This window comes from Dreissena polymorpha, chromosome 8 (genome assembly GCF_020536995.1).
Source record: "Dreissena polymorpha isolate Duluth1 chromosome 8, UMN_Dpol_1.0, whole genome shotgun sequence".
In the NCBI taxonomy this organism is placed as follows: domain Eukaryota; kingdom Metazoa; phylum Mollusca; class Bivalvia; order Myida; family Dreissenidae; genus Dreissena; species Dreissena polymorpha.
The window spans coordinates 66114720-66136983 of NC_068362.1; the positions used below are offsets into that span (position 1 = coordinate 66114720).

A 22264-nucleotide genomic window follows, 5' to 3' on the forward strand; every position below is an offset into this window, starting at 1 on the left:
TTACTAGAAGGTACATTGATGACATACTTAATTTAGATAATCCATTATTTCAACAATATATTCACAAAATCTACCCAAAAGAACTAGTCTTAAATAGATCGTGTACATCCAATACAGACGCTGCGTATTTAGACTTACATTTAACTATTTATAATAATTTGATCAAAACTAGTTTATACGACAAACGGGACGACTAACTTTGAAATTGTGAATTTTCCGTTTCTAGATGGCAACATCCCTAAAGGACCTTCCTATGGTATTTACATTTCGCAGTTGGTACGTTATGCCAGAGCATGTTCATGTATTAAAGATTTTAATGATCGTAATCTAATATTAACAAAAAAATTGCTAAAACAAGGCTGTTTGTATCATAACCTAAGAAGTAAATTCGCTAAATTTTACTCTAAGAATGGTGATTTAATTTCAAAATATAATGCTTCTTTAAAATGGCATTTAAATAATGGAATTTCCCATCCATCATTTTATGGAGATGTTTTGAAGCGTGTCCGCAAATTAAAATATGTTAAACCAAATGTTCTTATTAAACTTTTCAATTTAATTAACTTGTTTTTATCAAAAGGATACGATGCTTATGTACTTAAAAACACGTGTTTGATGGTTTTCGATTCACTATATTTTTCCTCTCTTAAAATTTGGAATCATAAGTGATATTATGGGCATTTTTTACTATTGAACAAAATTGTGTCTTTGTGTCGTATTCACAAATCTGCATATAAACTACATTTGGACTCGCATCGTACATCAAGTCATTTCTGTCGTCGGTTGTCAAAACACCTATATACTGTTTGATTCCAATAGTGTCGCTTTAATGGAATTACCATTTTTATACATTTGATTCTTAATATTTAATCAACTAGGCTTGTTTTATTGGTGGTTCAATTTTGCAGTAGCCCCCCATTAATAGTTTTATTATTACTTTACAGTACTACCCCTGGATTTTGTTCACGTCATTGTGTCTTCGCTTGTCAATTACGTCATAACTCTTTCTCTGTTTCTGGGTACATGGATTTTTTGACGTCATACGATCAATTTTCCTGTTGTAATCTATATGCATAGGTCATTGGGTTTATAACGTTCAATTTTATTTATATTTTCTCTCTGATAGGCGTTTCTTGTTTGATGTAATTATTATTTTATTATTTAGCAGTCACATAAACAACCAAGCAATGTAATATGGAATTTTTACACCCATTATTGCTGCTTCTTCCTGTATTTGCGCGATGATTATCTGAAATATTAACTTAATGACGCTATATTCTTAAATCTTTTTCTATAAAGAACAAATGTAGTTGACACTTGTTTGTAGTTTCATTTGATCGTTCGTCAAAAAGTTGTAACTTTGTTGCTCTGGTATCTTCAATACCATTGAGTAATTAAATTGTAATTAAATTGAATGCGTTTTAATTCCCTTTTATTATTGTTTAATTTGAGTTACAATGCTATGACGTTAAATTTTATTTACACTTAAATGTATTATGAATATTGCTGGGCCAAGTGTGAGGTTGAGCGCTCTATAACCGGTTTAAACCCCAATGCTTTGCATTGACCGTTCCAAGGCGGTGACCCCAGCTTTATTCATAGTTTGTGTTTATGTTGGTTTGTATTGTGCTGTTTTGTACTGTTTGGGCAATCGGTCACTTGCCTTAAATAAAGGACCAACTAATTGTTTATAATGAGAATTCAATACTGCTCCAGCAGCTGGAGTTTCACTTCTTTATATTGCATTGCACAACAGTTTGATGTGTGCTGCGTGGATGCAGTAGCGTGTATCCCCGTACATATCTTCGATGTTGTTATATTTTCAGCCTTCAGAGGCTGGTGGCGGTATTGTGTTTTTTTATTATTTTAAGAAACCTTGTTTAAGACCTTTCTTATACTTAGATTCTTAAACATTCTCTGTACTTATAAAGTAAACGTGTATGTTCATCAATTGAGAGTTCTGCAGGTTATACTGAATTTTTACAGACCATTATCTAACAAGCTGCCTTTTACTCTTTTATGTATGTTGACTTGGCAATGTGTATTAATGTATTTATAAGATTGGTGGTTTCGCCAAATAAATAACCTATGGACAGATTGATAACAAAAAACCCGAAAGTTGTTCTCTCACCATTGAGAATTCCGATTGCACGTAGTATTCATTTGCCGTGAAATTATAGACAATTACTTTTTTCTAAACCTACAGTCAAATTAAGTTTACTTCGAACATGTTTCATTGAAGGTACCATGCGGCAGGGTTCTAGTTCGCAGCGTAATCAAGCTCCGTGTAATCGGTATCCTACAATAAATAAGTGCAACTCCAGGAAGTGTTTATGTTGCAAGTTTTTAAATATGTCCTCTTTTATTCTTTCATCTGTTAACAATCGCAAATTTTCAGTTAACATTAAATCCGATTTTTCATGAGATTCTATGCATGTGGTTTATGTTATTACTGGAAATGTACCCTGTTGTGGTGCGCAATACGTTGGGCAGACTGGTAGATCACTAAAAACACGTTTAGGGAACTTTTTTTTTAAATTAAAAATAACAATAAATTTTACAACTTCATTTACCAGCACTTTAATAAAACGGGTCATAGCGTAACAAATATTTCAATTCAACCTGTGGAGCAACTTATTTTTAATGATAGTACTTCACTTCAGTGCCAATTAAAAGTAAGGCGCATGTCAGAATTTGAATGGATTAAATGTTTGCAATCAGCTTACCCACTTGGATTAAATGATAATATTCTAAATGTTGGAACATTTTCTCAAAATAAATCGATTAATTCATTTTCTCTGTTTAGTAAACGTCTAAGAAATAAACGTTCACACGGCATTAGGAATAATGGTAACTTAAGGCGTAAATTAAAACGTCTGCTTTCTTTAAATGACTGCTACACATTATTACAAAATGAGGGTAAAAATAAATTACTTAGTGCACTTTGCTCTCTTTCTGTTTCTTCGTTGGCGCATATTGATAAGGGATGTAAACTTATTTTACTTTAATCTGACCCTCTGTATGAATGTGCTTGTATTATTGAATCTTTCCATGACTACTATCTTAAACCTTTTATTGAAAATGCACTTAACAAAACTAGAAATCGTATCAAAATTGAGTTTTGTAACAAAGGTCTTGATTTAATTGACCTTTCACAAATATTCAATGATAAAAATGTACGTCGGTTGATTCCCCCTTATTTCCGCAATACTGAATCACCACTTACTTGCTACAAATATAGTTAACCTGTAAGAAGTATCGTTTTTAATTATAATTCTATTTCCACAGATATAAATGTAATAAGAAATTGTCCTACATTATGTGACTGTTCTAGTTCCAAATATATGGTCCAGTTGGACATGTTATTACCTTAATTTCATTCAAAATAAAAACCTTAGAAATTTACTACGCAGAGGCCCTAAGTACAGACTGCCTATTCCTGTTGATTTTGATGACTGCATTAAGAAAATCGTAACATCCTTACAGGATTATTGCACTAAATGGCGCAGGAAGGAAAATGCTGAAATTACTGCACTTAATGATTGGAAAACAAAAATATTTAGTATGGCCATGAATAAAATATGTTTTTATGATACAAATCCTTTGGCCCTACCACACTCACCTAAATTTAATAAACAAAATCTCTGTAAATTTCTTGAAGACTTAAAATCTAAATTCGTCATAGTTCCTGCTGATAAGGCTGCTAATAATGTTGTAATAATATGACAAGTGTTTTATGTTCAAACTATTTCACAAGAATTTTCACAAACTACATCATATTGTGAGTACAATAAGCAACCTAATGAAATTATTGCCGACCATATTGCCCAATGCAAAAAATAAGTGTAATAGTCAATATTACTGACAAGAAATTGCAATCACTTTACTGGATACCTAAATTACATAAGACGCCATATAAAAGTCGTTTTATCGCTAATTCAGTGTCTTGTACCACCAAACAATTATCAGTGTATCTTACATCTGCATTGAGTGCTATAAGATATCATATAGCTAAACTGTGTAATAAAGTTTATGCAAATAGTAATATTTACCTATTTTGGTCAATAAAAAACTCCTTAGAAGTTATTGATCAAATTGAAAAGAAAAAAATATAAGGTGTCACAGGTAAGTACTTATGATTTTTCTACACTATATACAACGCTTCCTCACGCTTTAATAAAATCCAAACGTGTTTCTTTGATTTAAAAAACTTTTGCTAGAGAGAAGTGTTTGTATCTAGCTTTAAACACTAAAACAGCCTTTTTTACTAATCAGATATTAGATAATTACATCATTTGGACTGGTCTTGACTTTTGTGTAGCACTTACTTTTCTTCTGGATAACTTGTTTGTTGAATTTAATGGTAAAATATTTAAACAAATTATTGGCGTTCCTATGGGTACTAATTGTGCGCCACTTATAGCTGACCTTTTTTTATATTGTTATGAAAGCGAATTTATGTTAGAATTATCTAAAACTAAGCAATTAAATTTGATTCATTGTTTTAACCTTACTAGTAGGTACATTGATGACATACTTAATTTAGATAATCCATTATTGACCGTTCCAAGGCGGTGACCCCAGCTTTATTCATATTTTGTGTTTATGTTGGTTTGTATTATGCTGTATTGTGATGTTTTGTATTGTTTTGGCAATCGGTCACTTTAAATAAAGGACCAAGTAATTGTTTTCAATCTTTATATTGAATAATATATTCACAAAATCTACCCAAAAGAACTAGTCTTAAATAGATCGTGTATATCCAATACAGACGCTGCGTATTTAGACTTACATTTAACTATTAATAATAATTTGATCAAAACTAGTTTATACGACAAACGGGACGACTTTAACTTTGAAATTGTGAATTTTCCGTTCCTAGATGGCAACATCCCTAAAGGACCTTCCTATGGTATTTACATTTCGCAGTTGGTACGTTATGCCAGAGCATGTTCATGTATTAAAGATTTTAATGATCGTAATCTGATATTAACAAAAAAATTGCTAAAACAAGGCTTTTTGTATCATAACCTAGAAGTAAATTCGCTAAATTTTACTCTAAGAATGGTGATTTAATTTCAAAATATAATGTTTCTTTAAAATGGCATTTAAATAATGGAATTTCCCATCCATCATTTTATGGAGATGTTTTGAAGCGTGTCCGCAAATTAAAATATGTTAAACCAAATGTTCTTACTAAACTTTTCAATTTAATTAACTTGTTTTTATCAAAAGGATACGATGCTTATGTACTTAAAAACACGTGTTTGATGGTTTTCGATTCACTATATCTTTCCAATCTTAAAATGTGGAATCATTAGTGATATTAATGGCATTTTTCACTATTGAACAAAATTGTGTCTTTGTGTCGTATCCACAAATCTGCATATAAACTACATTTGGACTCGCATCGTACATCAAGTCATTTCTGTCGTCGGTTGTCAAAACACTTATATACTGTTTGATTCCAATAGTGTCGCTTTAATTGAATTACCATTTTTATACATTTGATTCTTAATATTTAATCAACTAGGCTTGTTTTATTGGTGGTTCAATTTTGCAGTAGCCCCCCATTAATAGTTTTATTATTACTTTACAGTACTGCCCCTGGATTTTGTTCACGTCATTGTGTCTTCGCTTGTCAATTACGTCATAACTCTTTCTCTGTTCCTGGGTACATGGATTTTTTGACGTCATACGATCAACTTTCCTGTTGTAATCTACATGCATAGGTCATTGGGTTTATAAAGTTCAATTTTATTTATATTTTCTCTCTGATAGGCGTTTCTTGTTTGATGTAATTATTATTATTTTATTATTTAGCAGTCACATAAACAACCAAGCAATGTAATATGGAATTTTTACACCCATTATTGCTGCTTCTTTCTGTATTTGCGCGATGATTATTTGAAATATTAACTTAATGACGCTATATTCTTAAATCCTTTTCTATAATGAAGGGATGTAGTTGATTTTTGTTTGTATTTTCATTTGATCGTTCGTCAAAAAGTTGTAACTCTGTTGCTCTGGTATCTTCAATACCATTGAGTAATTAAATTGTAATTAAATTGAATGCGTTTTAATTCCCTTTTATTATTGTTTAATTTGAGTTACAATGCTATGACGTTAAATTTTATTTACACTTAAATGTATTATGAATATTGCTTGGCCAAGTGTGAGGTTGAGCGCTCTATAACCGGTTTAAACCCCCAATGCTTTGCATTGACCGTTCCAAGGCGGTGACCCCAGCTTTATTCATATTTTGTGTTTATGTTGGTTTGTATTGTGCTGTTTTGTACTGTTTGGGCAATCGGTCACTTGCCTTAAATAAAGGACCAACTAATTGTTTATAATGAGAATTCAATACTGCTCCAGCAGCTGGAGTTTCACTTCTTTATATTGTTGATAATAAAATGGATAAAGATCTATTTTGAATTTGTCACCATGTATGCTATTAATGAATGTCACTTTTTTCCGACCATTTCAGAAAAGGTATGGCATGTTAGATATATACGTTTGGTAAACTTAATAGTCTTACAAAGTACAGAAATGCACTACTTACTTAATAATTATATTCTGAGTTATCAAATGGTTACAGCAATGAAACTTTTGGGGAAACCAAGATTAATGTTCCTTTATTTACCAACAAGTGATTCCTTTAATTTTATTGGGATGGTTCTTTATTTATTAAATGCAATAAAATTCATAACTTTTATGATTTCATATTGAAATAATTACTGTTAAATGTAATTAATTGCATATTTTCATTAAAATTGCTGATTTTACATAGAGGTAGTATGCAGTATGTTATAGTCACACTTTTTCTTTTATGTCAAGTACAGCTAAAAGGATTCATAACTTCCATTTACCGCTAAATGGTGGCGGTGCTAAAGATGCAGGCCGATTGACCGGGTGTTCTCTTCCAGTTGCCTTTATATCTGAAACACATAATCTTAAAGTCATTGAATATAAAGAAGTGAACCTCCAGCTGCTGGAGCAGTATTGAAATCTTATTACAAACAATTAGTTGGTCCTTTATTTATGGCAAGTGACCGATTGCCGAAACAGTACAAAACAGCACAATACAGCACAATACAAAACAACATAAACACAAATAAGAATAAAGCTGGGGTCACCGCCTTGGAACGGTCAATGCAACGCATTGGGGTTTAAACCTGGTTATAGAGCGCTCAACCTCACACTTGGCCCAGCAATATTCATAATACATTTAAGTGAAAATAAAATTTAATGTCATAGCATTGTAACTCAAATTAAACAATAATAAAAGGGAATTAAAACGCATTCAATTTAATTACTATTTAATTACTCAATTGCATAGAAGATACCAGAGTAACAGAGTTACAACTTTTTTACGAACGATCAAATAAAACTATTAACAATTGTCAACTACATTCCTTCTTTATAGAAAAAGATTTGAGAATATAGCATCATGGAGTTAATATCTCAGATAATCATCGCGCAAAAACAGGAAGAAGCAGCAATAATGGGTGTAACAATGCCATATTACATTGCTTGGTTGTTTATGTGACTGCTAAAAAAATAATAATAATTAAATCAAACAAGAAACGCCTATCAGAGAGAAAATAAAAATAAAATGGAACGTTATAAACCCAATGACCTATGCATGTAGATAACAACTGGGAAAGTCGGTCGTATGACGTCACAAAAATCCATTATGACATAATGACGTGAACAAAATCCAGGGGCAGTACTGTAAATAAAAATATTAATGGGGCTGTGCTTCTTATAAAACAAGTTTAGGTGATTTAATATTAAGAATCAAATAAATAAAAATGGCAATTCCATTAAAGCGACATTATTGGAATCAAACAGTATATGGGTGTTATGACATTTGACGACAGAAATGATTTGATGTACGATGTGAATCTAAATGTAGTTTTCATGCAGATTTGTGCATACGACACAAAGACACAATTTAATTCAACAGTGAAAAATGCCCATTATATCACTAATGATTCCAAATTTAAAGAGACGAAAGATAAAGTGCATACGACACAAAGACACAATTTAATTAAACAGTGAAAAATGCCCATTATATCACTAATGATTCCAAATTTTAAGAGACAAAAGATAAAGTGAATCAAAAACCATCACGTACGTGTTTTTAAGTACATAAGCATCATATCCTTTTGATAAAAACGAGTTAATTAAATGGAAAAGTTTAATATGAACATTTTCTTTAACATATTTTAACTTGCGGACACGCTTCAAAACATCCCCATTAAATGATGGATGGGAAATTCCATTAGTTTAATGCCATTTTAAAGAAACATTATATTTTGAAATTAAATCACCATACTTAGAGTGAAATTTAGCAAACTTACCTCTTAGGTTATGATAAAAAAAAACCTGTTTTAGCAATTTCTTCGTTAATATAAGATTACGATCATTAAAATATTTAATACATGAACATGCTCTGGCATAACAGACATAAACAAGATAAATTTTGAACAAAAGTACATTTTCTGACATTTAATAACTGTTTTTTTACCTTAAAAACAGAGACAAAGGTGAGTAAATACTATTCTAAGATGCTTGCTTATCTTTTTGTCTACCATATCTGTCATTTTCTATTACTTATTGCTAAAAACCACTTTTATAACAAAAGGGAAAATTTCCTTTTGAGATTGATAACATGAAATCGACAACAATTTTGAGACAACTTTAATTTTACATCAGCCCACCTTAAAGCTCGAATAAAAATAAAATAATACCAAATTACCTATAGGATTAGCATCTAGGATTTAGTTACATTTTTATGAGAAAAACAGTTGCAGCTAAATTACTTTTGTTAAATCATGACAGCCTACTATTCAGTTTTCCAATTTGTTGGTGCAGATTTAAAAAACATAAAGGTATTTAACAACTATTAATAATTCAACATAAGAATCTTGCAAAATTTTATATTGACAATAAATGTGATTTAGAAGCCAGGTAAACACAAATATGGCTCATTAATGGAAATGAACAGGAAGTTCAAAAAACAAAACTGCTCTGGATTTCTTGGAGAAGAAAAGGTAAACTAACAAGGCTTTTTGAACACAAGCCAAGAAGGTAAACACAAACATACAACAATTCGAGAAAAGTACAGGAAATTGATTAAACAAAACTGCTCGGCATTTCTTGGAGAGAAAAACTTATATGGCTTTTTCAAGACAGACCAAATAATTATGCTTGCAAATCTTGATTTATCTTGCTTGGATAATATATTAAATGTGTGCGCATCAGGCACTGCTCTTCATGGTTAACTCCACTGTATGTTAAAATCCCACTTTTTATGTCCCCCAACACTATTGTGGGGGACATATTGTTTTTCCCTGTCTTTTGGTTGGTTTGTGTTAGTTTGCCCCAACTTTAACATTTGCCATAACTTTTGCAATATTGAAGAAAGCAGCAAGTTATATGGCATGCATGTGTATCTCATGGAGCTGCACATTTTGAGTGGTAAAAAGTCAAGGTCAAGGTTACCGTCCAAGATAAAAGGTCAAATGTATGTGTCAAAATCGCTCATTTTAATGCATTCTTTTGCAATATTGAAGATAGCAACTTAATGTTTGGTATGCATGTGTATCTCATGGAGCTGCATATTTTGAATGGTGAAAAGTCAAGGTCAAGGTTACCCTCCAAGGTAAAAGGTCAAACGTATGTGTAAAAATCTCTCATTTTAATGTACTCTTTTGCAATATTGAAGATAGCAACTTAATATTTGGCATGCATGTGTATCTCATGGAGCTGCACATGTTGAATGGTGAAAGGTCAAGGTCATCCTTCAAGGTCAAATATATGGGGACATAGTTTTTTCACAAACACATCGCTTGTTGTAAAGTATAATTAAAAGGATTCATGACTTCAGTATACCAGTACCTTGTGGCAATGCTGAAGATTCAGGCTGATTGGCCGGGTGTTCTCTTCCAGTTGGCTTTCCATCTAAAAAAATATTTAAGTAGAAACATTTAGTTAGTTTCCCTATATATATATGCAGCCCTTCGGCTTGATCCTAAGTAAATATAATATTGTCAACTTAACAGCACTAAGTTATCAATTTTGAGGTATTTTAGACAAACATCTCATACACCAATTTCCCAATATGAAGACTTCATGATGCGAATTTTCCCTATTTCAGGGGTTTTCGCGCATATTTTTCCCAATTAGGCTGGTACCTGTTCTTTTCCCAATTGGGCGAAAAAATCGCTGGAAGGTAAACACAAATATGGCTCATTTTTGGAAATAAACAGGAAGTTCAAAAAACAAAACTGCTCTGGATTTCTTGCAGAAGAAAAGGTAAACTAACGAGGCTTTTTGAACACAGGCCAAGAAGGTAAACACAAACATGCAATAATTTGGGAAAAGAACAGGAAATTGATTAAAACAAATCTGCTCGGCGTTTCTTGGAAAAGAAAAACTTATATGGCTTTTTCAAGACAGGCCAAATAATTATGCTTACGCACCAGCTCGATATTCAAATGTAGAATGTTGATTGTCGATGTCAGTGTCAACTTCACGCACATGTATTCGATATAGTATGATGTTTTATCATCTCTCAAAATGCAGACAATTAACCAAAAAAAAACATGTTTGACTCAATATACATATATTTTTTATAATTGGAGGACATACTTTTTCAGTGTTATATATTGTTATATCTTAATATGGTAGGGCGATAATTCATTGTTGACTTCAATGTCATGTGTCCCTTTAAAACTAGAGCTTTGTCCCAAACGTGACGGAACATACAAAAAGCATCGTGTTTTAATTGAAATAGTACAAGGCCGTTAATCATTGCGCCACCTCTTTTTTGCGATGCATTAATAAATGAGCCGATGCTACTTCCGAGGTGGTGCTAAGGACCGGATGTTTTGAAATTTCACGGATACTTTCTCATGATGAATTTGTTTTAAATGGTTTTCTACATTGCCCATACCTTAGTTTAGGGTCACATAACTACAAATTACATGGATAAATGCACATACAAATCGTGTCTTGCGCAGCTCTTCATGGGAATGAATTCACAATATAATTATATAAAGTTTAAAATATATTCGCTTGAGAAATGTGGAATCAGTTCGCTCAACGAAATGTGTACATTTTTCACATACAGACCAACCAACTGACCAACAAACAAAGAAACCGACAAACTGACTTACGGCGTGTCTCCAATAATATTAATGTTATTACATGCTCAACCATGCATGGGCAAAATAAACCCCAGTGTTATTACACAAGAAATCGAACAGTCAAATAATCGATCTCTCTGTCCATTTGGTAATATAACGCTTATTTCGTTCATATTGCACTCTTTGTTTGTGACTGTGATAAAGCGGAAGATAGATAGACAGTTGCCGAGTTATCAATTGCAGCACTAACTGAAGAAGAACTTGTCACAGTAGTTGTAAATACCCACCCTCTACGTCACATGTAGTAATATGTAGCAAGTTTTAAAGTGACCATGCGGTTTCAGAGTATTATGTTGCTTTTTTATCGTGGTACCTATATATGCAGAAGATCAGAACGATTTGAACAGCATTGAAAGAGGGTCACTCAAACATCAAGAATTCGAGGTTTGATTTGAATATATACAACTTTACAAAACATGTCGCTTAAAAGAAACGTTTACTCAAGGATGAAACATGATGGACAATAGGCGGTCCAACAAGCCCCCCCCCCTCCCCCAATGCATTAGCACAAGTGAGCTTAAAAGAAGCAACGATGTAACCTTCAAATGCGTAACCCAATTAAGTCATTTAATAAATGATTTATTACATTATCACATGCAATAGCTTGATCAACGTAAGCACGCTAGTACTATAGAATTATTGGTACACGTACTGGTACTTGTACAAGTGTTTACCTATCTGTATTAATTCAGTAATTATTGTTAATTGTATAATATATGTGTAAGATATATGCATACAATTTAATAATGTGATATAAGAACAAATTTAACAGTTCGCCTCAATCAACCTACCTCGTCAACATGTTCAATTACGTCATCGCTTCCATCGCAAGCAATCGTAAATGTTCCCATCTGCTGATTTTCGCTGAATTTGTCTACCAAGTTTAGGTTACAAACCAACTCATATTCTTTAATATTGCTTTCATGTCTAAAAATTGTATTTTCATCTTTAAATAGTTCCATATTCTTTCCATTTCTCTTAGTAGCTAAAAATAAATGCTGATAATGCTTTTTATTTTCTAGCTCATCTTAAAGTTCCATTTGCTGCAGTAGAACTTGTTTATGGCCCATACATTTAAGTTCCGTTTCATCCAATAGGTCTGTATTTTGTTTGTGTATGTCATCACATTCTGTTTCTGCTTTTGTCATCAATATTTTAAGTTGATCGACTAATGCTTTGTGAAATTCATTTATCTCTTTTGCAGAGCTTGATCTACATTTATTATTCACTCGTCGATTTTCGTCTATTTTGACAATAATGCGATCTATTTCTTCGTCCAACTCTTGCAATTGAGACTGCAATGTAGACACACTTATATTCATGTCCTCTACGTCGTGTTGGATATTGTTCGAATCAACCACCGAATTCAAACAAGTTGTATGATTCGAAAGGACGCAACGCCCACAAATACAGGCATCATGTTTCTCGCAAAAAAAACGACTGGTTTTCATCAATGTGGTCTTTACACTTCTGCTTGTGAATGTCAGTATCGACTGGCGATTTTACTAATGTATCAGTTGATTTTGCAGTTTCCAAATTCGACATGTTTTTTTGTTTATTTAATTCTTCAATGGGTAATGTTATATGTGTACTGAACATTTTTGCTCTTGTATTATTCCTTAAACAGGTCTCGCACAGTTTGCACTCACAGTTTTCGCAAATCCCTACAACCTTATCCACAAAGCAGATTCCACATTCTACTGTCATTGTCTCCATTTCCTTTATTGAAGATTAGGCTAAAATGTTGAAAGCCGATGTCAAATTTGATAATTAATATGCAAAATACACTGAGATCTAGACGGTCTAATAGCAGTCGTTATTTGTATCTCTTATGTTTAATTGTAAAAATATGTCTCATTTTGAATTCATGATTGATTTACTACCCAAATAATTGAAGAAACGCATATATATGTTAACGAATACGAGTGAAAGTGTAAATATATATTGAAGAAATACCAACACATATTCTGTTATAGCATATACATGTATTAGTTCCCTCCATAACAGCGCATTCAACTTTACGTTCGCTTTAATGTAATAATGTACATTTTCTCACAGTCGCCTGATATGAGAACAACAAAGAAATATTTGATGTTGAAGATCTGTAGATGATAAACAGTTTATGTAAAATAAAACGTAAAGCTGACATTTAAACTTCAACCTAAATATTGACTTGAACCCAAACCTTAAAGGTACGTGTTCATCAATTGTGGTGTGTTGGAAATTCGCCATTAAAGGCTTCAAATTGATACACCCATACATCGTAACTAAATAGCTCTGTTGTAAAATAAGAATAGGATATAAGGGAGATATAAAAAAACGTTTGAATGTTTGATATTTTAGTCAAAACACAACCTTTTTACCATCCCTTCACCGTTTCCACCCCTGTGATGAAAACACTACACTAATGTCGACGTTTTGTACAGTGAGGTCGTCAGTTCCGAAAAAATTACGTTCCGAAAACATGCATTCAATTCAACACTTCCAAAAACATTATAACTTATAACTAAACATATTGTTCATTTATGAACAATACCAGTTGATATGTTCTTATCAATAAAACGGAAGTTAATGGAATAAATTAAACCAGCTTATTCATTGGAACGCTCGAAAACATTTAAAAAAGACGGCAAAATTCTGCACATTAATTGATCTGTGATAAAAACACAATTATTGTCTTAACACATTTTCCAAGCTAAGTGATAGTGGTAATAATTTCAGTGTTGTTGTTTTTTGTAATAAAAAAAAATCGGAAAACAACTAGCATATAACTGTTAATTAAAAAACGCGAAACAGACACACTGCTGCAAATGTCAGTTCCGAAATATACATGTCTCAAACTGTATGGCACTATCATACATCTATAATCTTGTCAGTGTTATTGCCAATTTAAAAATGCGAACATTAGTGTCATAGAATAAAGTTAAAAATCCTTATGTTTCTACTAAATCTCAACATACGAAATAAATTTCCATCTATTTTACTATTAACATTAATTCTTTCCAAACAGTTACTACACTTCAGACTACATAACTCACCAGTTTAAAACACTTCAACCCATTGCACGCACTATTTTGCGGCATTGGTCATGTGGCAAGCGCAAGTAACTGTGCTATTTCCACTTTACCGCCAGAACATAAACATAGTAGGCCTATATTGTTGATATGTTGTTCTGTGTTGTTATTACAGGTTATTGAAACATCAATTTGATAAACTTTCACATTTGTATTGTTATAATCTCTTTTCTAATTAAATGCAACGTACGTTATTTATTGTATTTATTGTATAACAAAGTTGTCATGCTTTTATAAATGTTATTACTGTAATAATTGTTTAACAATGGTGATAAGTGTAAAGCATTAGAGACTTGACCTCCACAACGTAGACATAGTATATTCTGTTTATATTATTCTGCGTTGTTATTACAGTACTTTCACCTAACCATATAAATATTTGCCAAGAGATACGGCGACAATTGTGCCAAGCGAAAAGTACACATCATTCAAAGATAAAATATGTTTTCAGTAAACTTTCATGGAATAACACAATCAAAATGGGAAGTCGAATCTCGGATTATATAATTATGTGTTATTTGTTTATTAATCTGTATTTTACCTCCATTTGTATCAGACAGTGTCATCCATGATAATCCTGTACGGGACAGCTACATGGGCAACTCGATGAGGAAATCGTGTAAAGTGCATTTGCATAAATTGTTATCTCGGATTTACAAATGTGGATCACACCTGTTGTAGGCTTAATCGGAACAGTACTTTTCATTGGACGCTTTCATACTATTTTCTGTTTCAAAATGTCCAACTGAAAATTTCATCACATATAAGCCTCTTTGCACAGTACTGCCGTTAGTCAAGGGTGCAAACCTCTTTTTTGAGATGCTATATTAAATGCGCCAATGCAAATTCGAGGTGGCGGGAATATTATTACAATCTCTTACGACACCAAACGATTGCGTACAACATATATTAGATGTTGCATGCTAAAAAATATTGGCTTCTTGCCGACGTAATAGAAAATTGTGCTTCTTTCCAAAAGAGATGGAGCCAATTTTTTAGAGATAGCGCTAATGATAGGAGGTTGTGCCAATGCAGGATGTAACAATTAACATTTGTATTATATAATGACATCATCACATGACGTAGGTTTGATATATACTGTTATTTGTTATATTTTCTTAATTTTTCAACGTACATACGAAAGCCCAAATCTTAACAGAACATAAACAATTTCTATCAAAAATAAGATGTAGTTTAAATATATATAAGTTATCAACTCAATTAAGAAGTCACGAACACGAATACAACAAGTGTACGATATATAACAAATATTTGTTATACTCAATGTAAATAATTAACTAAATACTCAACAGTACTTCTTCTTGAAACGATTAGTTGTGTCCCTAATCCAGATGCTTAATTTAATAAAAGGCCTTGGTCAACGAATCTTAATTAGGCTAATATATGTTGATTTTCCACTATCAACTTCAAAAAATGAAAATAGCTCATTCTTTGTCCGTTAACGTTTTTGTATTATAAATGTTAAATTTTCTTATCATACAAAGACGAAGTTTAATTCTATCAAGACAATATTAGAAAACTGCTCTAATAAAAAACGCATGCGACTCAGATGTCCTGAAGTAATCAACTTACAAAAATAAATGTTAGTCCTTTAAACATAATAGAAACCATTACATTAAATATGTCACTTTAAAATAGCTTTAAATATGCATTGGCGCCACCTCCTATTCGTAGCGCTACCTCCTTGGCATTGACTTCATCTCTGTTTGAAAAATGCAAATTTATCTATTAGATCGGATAGAAGTCGATGGTTTTGTGCATGTATTAACTTGTACATGTTCAAAGCCACAATTATATGTATTGAGCGATTTATTGGCTGGGAATGTGCTCGTCACACATGGAAAAGACATCAATTTGCTTTTACGAATTCTACCTTGCCACAACTTATAAACATCCTCACGTTTCCAAATGAGTGGTGATTGTATGTTTCTGATGAACTTAACATCGCTGAATCGCACTACATTGGCCGATTTTTTTTTAAATAATGAGAACCATGTTGAAAAAAACCCACATATTTAACCTACTCAGACTGTAAAATTATCCACTAAATTTCAAAACATCCGGATATGAGCGCCACCGCGGACGTAGCATTGGCTCATTTATTAATGCATCTAAAAAAAGAGGTGTCGCCCGTGATTAACGGCCGTGCACAAGTAAATCCGAGACAAAATAAATACACGTGCACGTCACCGGTTTTCTCACAAATGGGTCAAGCATTGTGTGTTTCCTTCCTTATTTGAAAAATTATCTTATTGATGTGAAATTAATTATTTTGACAGTGAAATTGTGTTTTGTAATGAAGTCACCTGCTGTCACGTGATTAGCTTTTGGCGAATATTGTCAATGGAGAAACTGTACGATCGTTGAACACTCCCTTATATTTAGATGATCGTTGAAATCTTAAACACTCATTTATATATAAATTTGACTATAAATTAAGGTGAGCGCAGGATCGAGATTAAATTTCTCTATATAATACCCTATATTCAATATAAACGTCGGTCGCTGTTTACAACCAGTTATTCTTTCGTTAGTGATTCAAAACTGACGACCTCATTGTATTTATTAATATTCTGATAACGAGCAAGACAGCCAGTAGATGAATAAAATTAATTCAAAATAGAAATTTAATCAAAATTCGTTGAAATAGGTACATACCCTAAAAGTGATACTGTACAATTTTTTTCTTACGATAAATGTAACTAAAATATAGACTAAGCTAAAGGTTATACCGAAAGTGCATTTTCTAACAAGGGCTGTTTGTTAAACACGCTTGCCTCCCAAATGGGCTATAAGTTGTAGTGTTAATACATTAGAGTATGATTGACAATTTAAACAGTTTATTGTTTCAAGTCACTAAATTACAGGCCAAATTTCTAAAAAAAATGCAAATTTACTAAAAATGTCTACATAAATACTACCAGAAATTCATTATTTGCATTGAATCATCAATTTATGTCGTAAACAAACATTAGAAATAGCATAATGTTTTACCTGTATATATTCTTTAAATTAGTTTTCCAAACAATTTATAAGATTGACAGTGTTTTAACCAAACTGAACATCTGCCTGCCCACCGCAGCAATTGTAACAGTCTCTCATCATGTTGGGTTACCTTCAAGTTTGGTGAGCTCACTAAATGACTAACTCGCTGACACAAAAACCTTTGTTTTCATTATGTTTTATAAAAGATTAACACGGCAGATGGTTTCATTTATTTAATGGCTGTTTCAAGTGCTTTCTCTTGAAGTTTTTTTAATGCACACATCTTATTGGTCAGTTTGTTTGTTTTTTGGAATATTTACAGTAGTCGGACAGAAAAAGAACATAACACAGAAACATCAGATAGACATAAGTAACAGTGAAAATATACTCTTCAAATAGTTTTCAGAAATCACAGATAATTAATAAAACTAGACAAGAACAATACATGTTGAAACAAACCGTCTGTGTTCCAGAGTTAAAACTGTAGGCTATACATAATCGCCCGACATGTTCTTAGCCAACACAAGACTCCCATTTTTCACGTTTTATGGTCATCGTTCCTGGCGGCTGATCACCTGTAATGTTTAAGAATACAATAGTGATCATATCACTGCTAACAAATTTATTAGATATTGCATATAAAAACAATGCTGCCGAATAATAGCAGGCAAGTTTCTTGGGATTTGTAAAGTCATCAATACAAAGTACACAAATGGTTCTTGGTCATGCAATTCGTGCTCTGAAATCTACATCAAACAAACAAATAACAAGGGGGCCATGATGTCACTTAAGTGCTTACATGAGTTCAAGGTACATAAATTTACAACCATTTAGCCTTGTGATCTGTTTTTGTCCCAAACTTAATCCATATTCAAACATGGCCTTGATATTCTCAAGATGAAAACTCTGACCATGGTTTATCAAATCTGGGTAATAACTGTGCGTTCTAGAGTATTAACAAGGCTTTTACAACACGTTACCTAGTGATCTATTTTGTTAAGAAGGTTACCCTGATTCAAACTTTGCCTCGATAATGACTTGATAAACATTTCAACAAAGATTTATCAGGATGGAGTAAAAAGATTTTTCTAAGATTTGACATGGTGAACTATTCTTGTTTAAGCCTGTGACCCAGATTAAAACATGGCCTTAATATTGCACAGATAAATATTATAACTTAATTTCATCAATTGTCATAAATGTTCCTTAAAGAGTGGTCACATGGGTTTTCTAAGATTTGACATAGTCTTGGAGGAATTTTACCCACGTACCTACTTGGCAGAGATATTGTTATCATAAACATTCTGAGCAGACTTCATTCCTTTAAAGTCATGAATGTCACGTTCTTTAGAAACGTTACAAGTTTTATTTATGATTTGGCCTCATGAAAACATTTTTAACGCACATGACCCAAATTCAAATTCTGCATATACATGTAAACTTTCAATAAAAAACACTCTAACCAAGTTCCATGAAAAGTTAAGATTGCAGCCTCTAGCACGGTGACAGATAATGCACCACAATAAACGGCAGACATAGACTGACATCAATAGTTCACTATAAGCACATCTTGCTCAGTTGAACTAACTACATTCAGTAAAATTTTTTCTTTACAAATGGCCATCTAAATTTACAAAAAAGTAACACATTCAAATCTATTAATCAGGAGGAAATGTCCACAGAAATTTTAACAATAAACCTAAACAAAAGTTTATTTTTTCAGAAGATTTTTTTTGGCAACAACTTTAAAAGCTCTATCAAAGCTTTATCTGCATACTTTGGTGGTTGTTGTTTCTGTGTGAAATCCCGATTCACTAATCGCGTTAGGTTCTACGTTGGTCTTTCTATTGCGTAGTGAGGAAGTTTCAAACTGATCTGCATTCGATAGATCCCCTTTTTTTACATATTCATCGAACCTTGTCTGAATTTGTGTAACAACCTCAGAAAGAATATCAACAAAGTGTATCACCCTCAATGAAGCCTCAGCACCTACTCCACTGTACATCAATACTGCATGTACATACTCTTCAGTGCATATTTCCATTGGAACTCCAAAAATTGCTGCAATTAAAAAATAGCAATAAAAATACATGAAACATGCCAATACGTAAAAAAATGTGCATATGAACACTAATATACACTATTCTCATAATACCATTTGGGTAATATGAACAATATAATGTGCATCTGCATATCAATTAAAGTGTATCGAGGATGTTAATAAAATACAGTTGAATTATGATATCAGGTCATGTGTTGATACCAATTTTATCAAACTGCCAGTGTAAAACTCATTATTGTAACTTCAAAAAAACATGTGTTTAAGAATGAACGATACAACCAAAACTTTTGTGCCCACAGGAACAGATGTTAGAACAATCGCCAGGTTGTCATAATAACCTTTGCAATTACCTTACCTTCCTTGTGTATCAGTGTGCAAGCTAATTGATTGACTTATCGAGTATATATCAACATTTATTTCTTATATAAATTTAAAACTATTTCAAACTAGAACATTCCACTTCTGTCTTAAAATTCAAAATGTTGGAAAACAAAAATATTAAATCACATGACGATTCATATTTTTATGAGGTGTCATCCCTCTAGCATCAATAATTTTGTGCTGAAGGACAAATGCATTAAAAATGTTCTGTTTATTTAAAAAGTCTCCAACTTCATTTATGTGCCGTTGTATATGCTTTCTTGCTGTAATCTAAATATAATTAAAATGTCATTTCAAACTTAATTTATTGAACAAAACAAACATCTGTTTAAAGCCTCACCATTGTCTGCTCACCGGTCCTCCTGTCATACCCCAATTTTATAACCAGGTTTTTACATTTAACTGTCAGAAGAAATTCAATGACACTGAGCAGGATTTTGAATTTTAATGTGTTTTATAGGAAATATATATAAATTTATATTAATACAAAAGGCAAAGCATTTTTGTAACTTGATTATTTATGTAGCATTTATGCATTCTTTAACTTACCAGAACTGATTGCCGGTAATGCAACAGATTTCAATTGAAGTTCACTGGCTTTCAGAAAACTGTTGAAAACCGCATTTTGAAGAGCTGTGTTACAACCCGTTTTGCAATAAACCCGTTTTGCAATAAAATTATTGCAAAACGGGTTGGAGTGTCTTATTGCAATTTTTTTTTTTTAAACAACCCGTTTTGCAATAAACCCGTTTTGCAATAAAATTATTGCAAAACGGGTTGGAGTGTTTTATTGCATTTTTTTTTAACAACCCGTTTTGCAATAAATCCGTTTTGCAATAAAATCACCACACATTTATTTGCAATAATTTCATTGCAAAACGGGTTGGAGTGTATTATTGCAATGAGAATTTTGTATAACAACCCGTTTTGCAATAAACCCGTTTTGCAATAAAATCATCACTCTTGTATTTATTCAAATGGATTGGAATAGTTAAAAGTGATGTTCAAATTTTGTATTTAAATAATATTGTTTTAAAATAGACAAAACTGTGAGTTAAAACTTAAAATTAAAAAGCATGGAAGGTGGTGAATTTCGAGATTTAATACGATAAAACAAAACAGAATGTGTGTCAAAACGTGTTGAAGTGTCTTCATGCAACGTCAGTTGTGAGTTACAAACCGTTTCGCAATACAATCATCACATATATACTATTTGTTTCAAATTTCTTTGAAACGGCATAAAGTAAGTTTAAAATGTCGCCTGCAAGGTAAATATGATAAAACTAGGCTGAATGTATATATTTATGAAGTGATTTTCACCAATTGGGGAATTAAATTAAGACAACCCAGAAGTGCAATAATTTTATTGCAAAACGGGTTGGAGTGTTTTATTGCAATTTGTAATTTGTATAACAACCCGTTTTGAAATAAACCCGTTTTGCAATAATTTTATTGCAAATCGGGTTGGAGCGTCTTATTGCAATTTGAATTTTTTATAACAACCCGTTTTGCAATAAACCCGTTTTGCAAAAAAATTATTGCAAAACGGGTTGGAGTGTTTTATTGCATTTTTCTTAACAACCCGTTTTGCAATAAACCCGTTTTGCAATAAAATCACCACACATTTATTTGCAAAAATTTATTGCAAAACGGGCTGGAGTGTCTTCTTGCAATTTGTAATTTGTATAACAACCCGTTTTGCTATAAAATCATCACACATGTATTATTTAATTCAAATTGATTTGAAACTCTGAAATGAACATTTCAAATGTCGTATGTACGGATTTAAGTTAAACACATATTAAGACCAGGTTGTAAGATTTGCCCAAATAATAAAATACATGGCAAGATATTAAATGCAGCAGAAAATATGATAAAACAACACAATATTTTTATAGAAAATGATTTCCAAAAAAATGGGAATTATGCGAAGAAAACCCATAATTCAATTTGTTTATTGTAGTGTGTTTTTGCAATGTGATTTTTTTTTATAACAACGCGGTTTTCAGGAATATCATTACATATATACTAATTGATTCAAATTGATCAGAAAATGTATTCAGGAAGTTCCAAATGTATACGGACACTGTGAATGAACAAAAACTGTAACGAGGCCCCAAAAGTCAACGTCAGTAGGCGTTTTACGAAGGATAACAGCCACACCAGGTAGGTTTTTGTCAATATCTCTGCTGATTGTCCTCTGGTTTTCATACGACCTGGTGCAGGCAATAAAGCATGCATAAAGCTTGCGATCGGTATATCACGTGTGGTGTGTGTTGCTTTGGTTTTCGAGAACACTTCGACACAAATTTTCATTGTAGAAGCAAACGTATTTAAACACACAAAGAGTCGGTGTTTACAAAAATAAACGACCACATAACTATCTATTTGTTACCGGACGAACATATATTACCAAGTTTTTCGAAAATATGTTTCGGATAATAAATATACGTTTAAAGAGTAGAATCTAATATGGCAAACGTCAGTAGTACATTTTAGAATGGCAAACGTCAGTAGCCAAACAA

The 22264-nt window shown here is 32.2% G+C and overlaps 1 protein-coding gene across 8 annotated transcripts in view; it reads right to left on the reverse strand.

Annotated features, from left to right (window-relative positions):
* LOC127841741 (uncharacterized protein TM_0508-like) overlaps nucleotides 1-22264 on the reverse strand; it is a 78120-nt gene that overhangs the window by 14134 nt on the left and 41722 nt on the right. Inside the window, exons 1-6 of one of the 8 annotated variants that reach the window (XR_008031298.1) lie at nucleotides 20289-20373; nucleotides 19074-19357; nucleotides 17756-17871; nucleotides 12008-12952; nucleotides 9907-9969; nucleotides 6870-6938 (exon numbers count right to left, since the gene is read on the reverse strand). The exons of 2 other annotated variants lie outside the window; for them this stretch is intronic. Coding sequence is in view for 5 of the 6 variants with exons in the window: in XM_052370792.1 (XP_052226752.1) it covers nucleotides 17899-18042; nucleotides 19074-19357; nucleotides 20289-20368 (508 nt within the window). In the remaining variant the exon portion in view is untranslated. 5 more of the 8 variants (XM_052370795.1, XM_052370794.1, XM_052370796.1 and 2 more) reach the window with 5 other exon arrangements.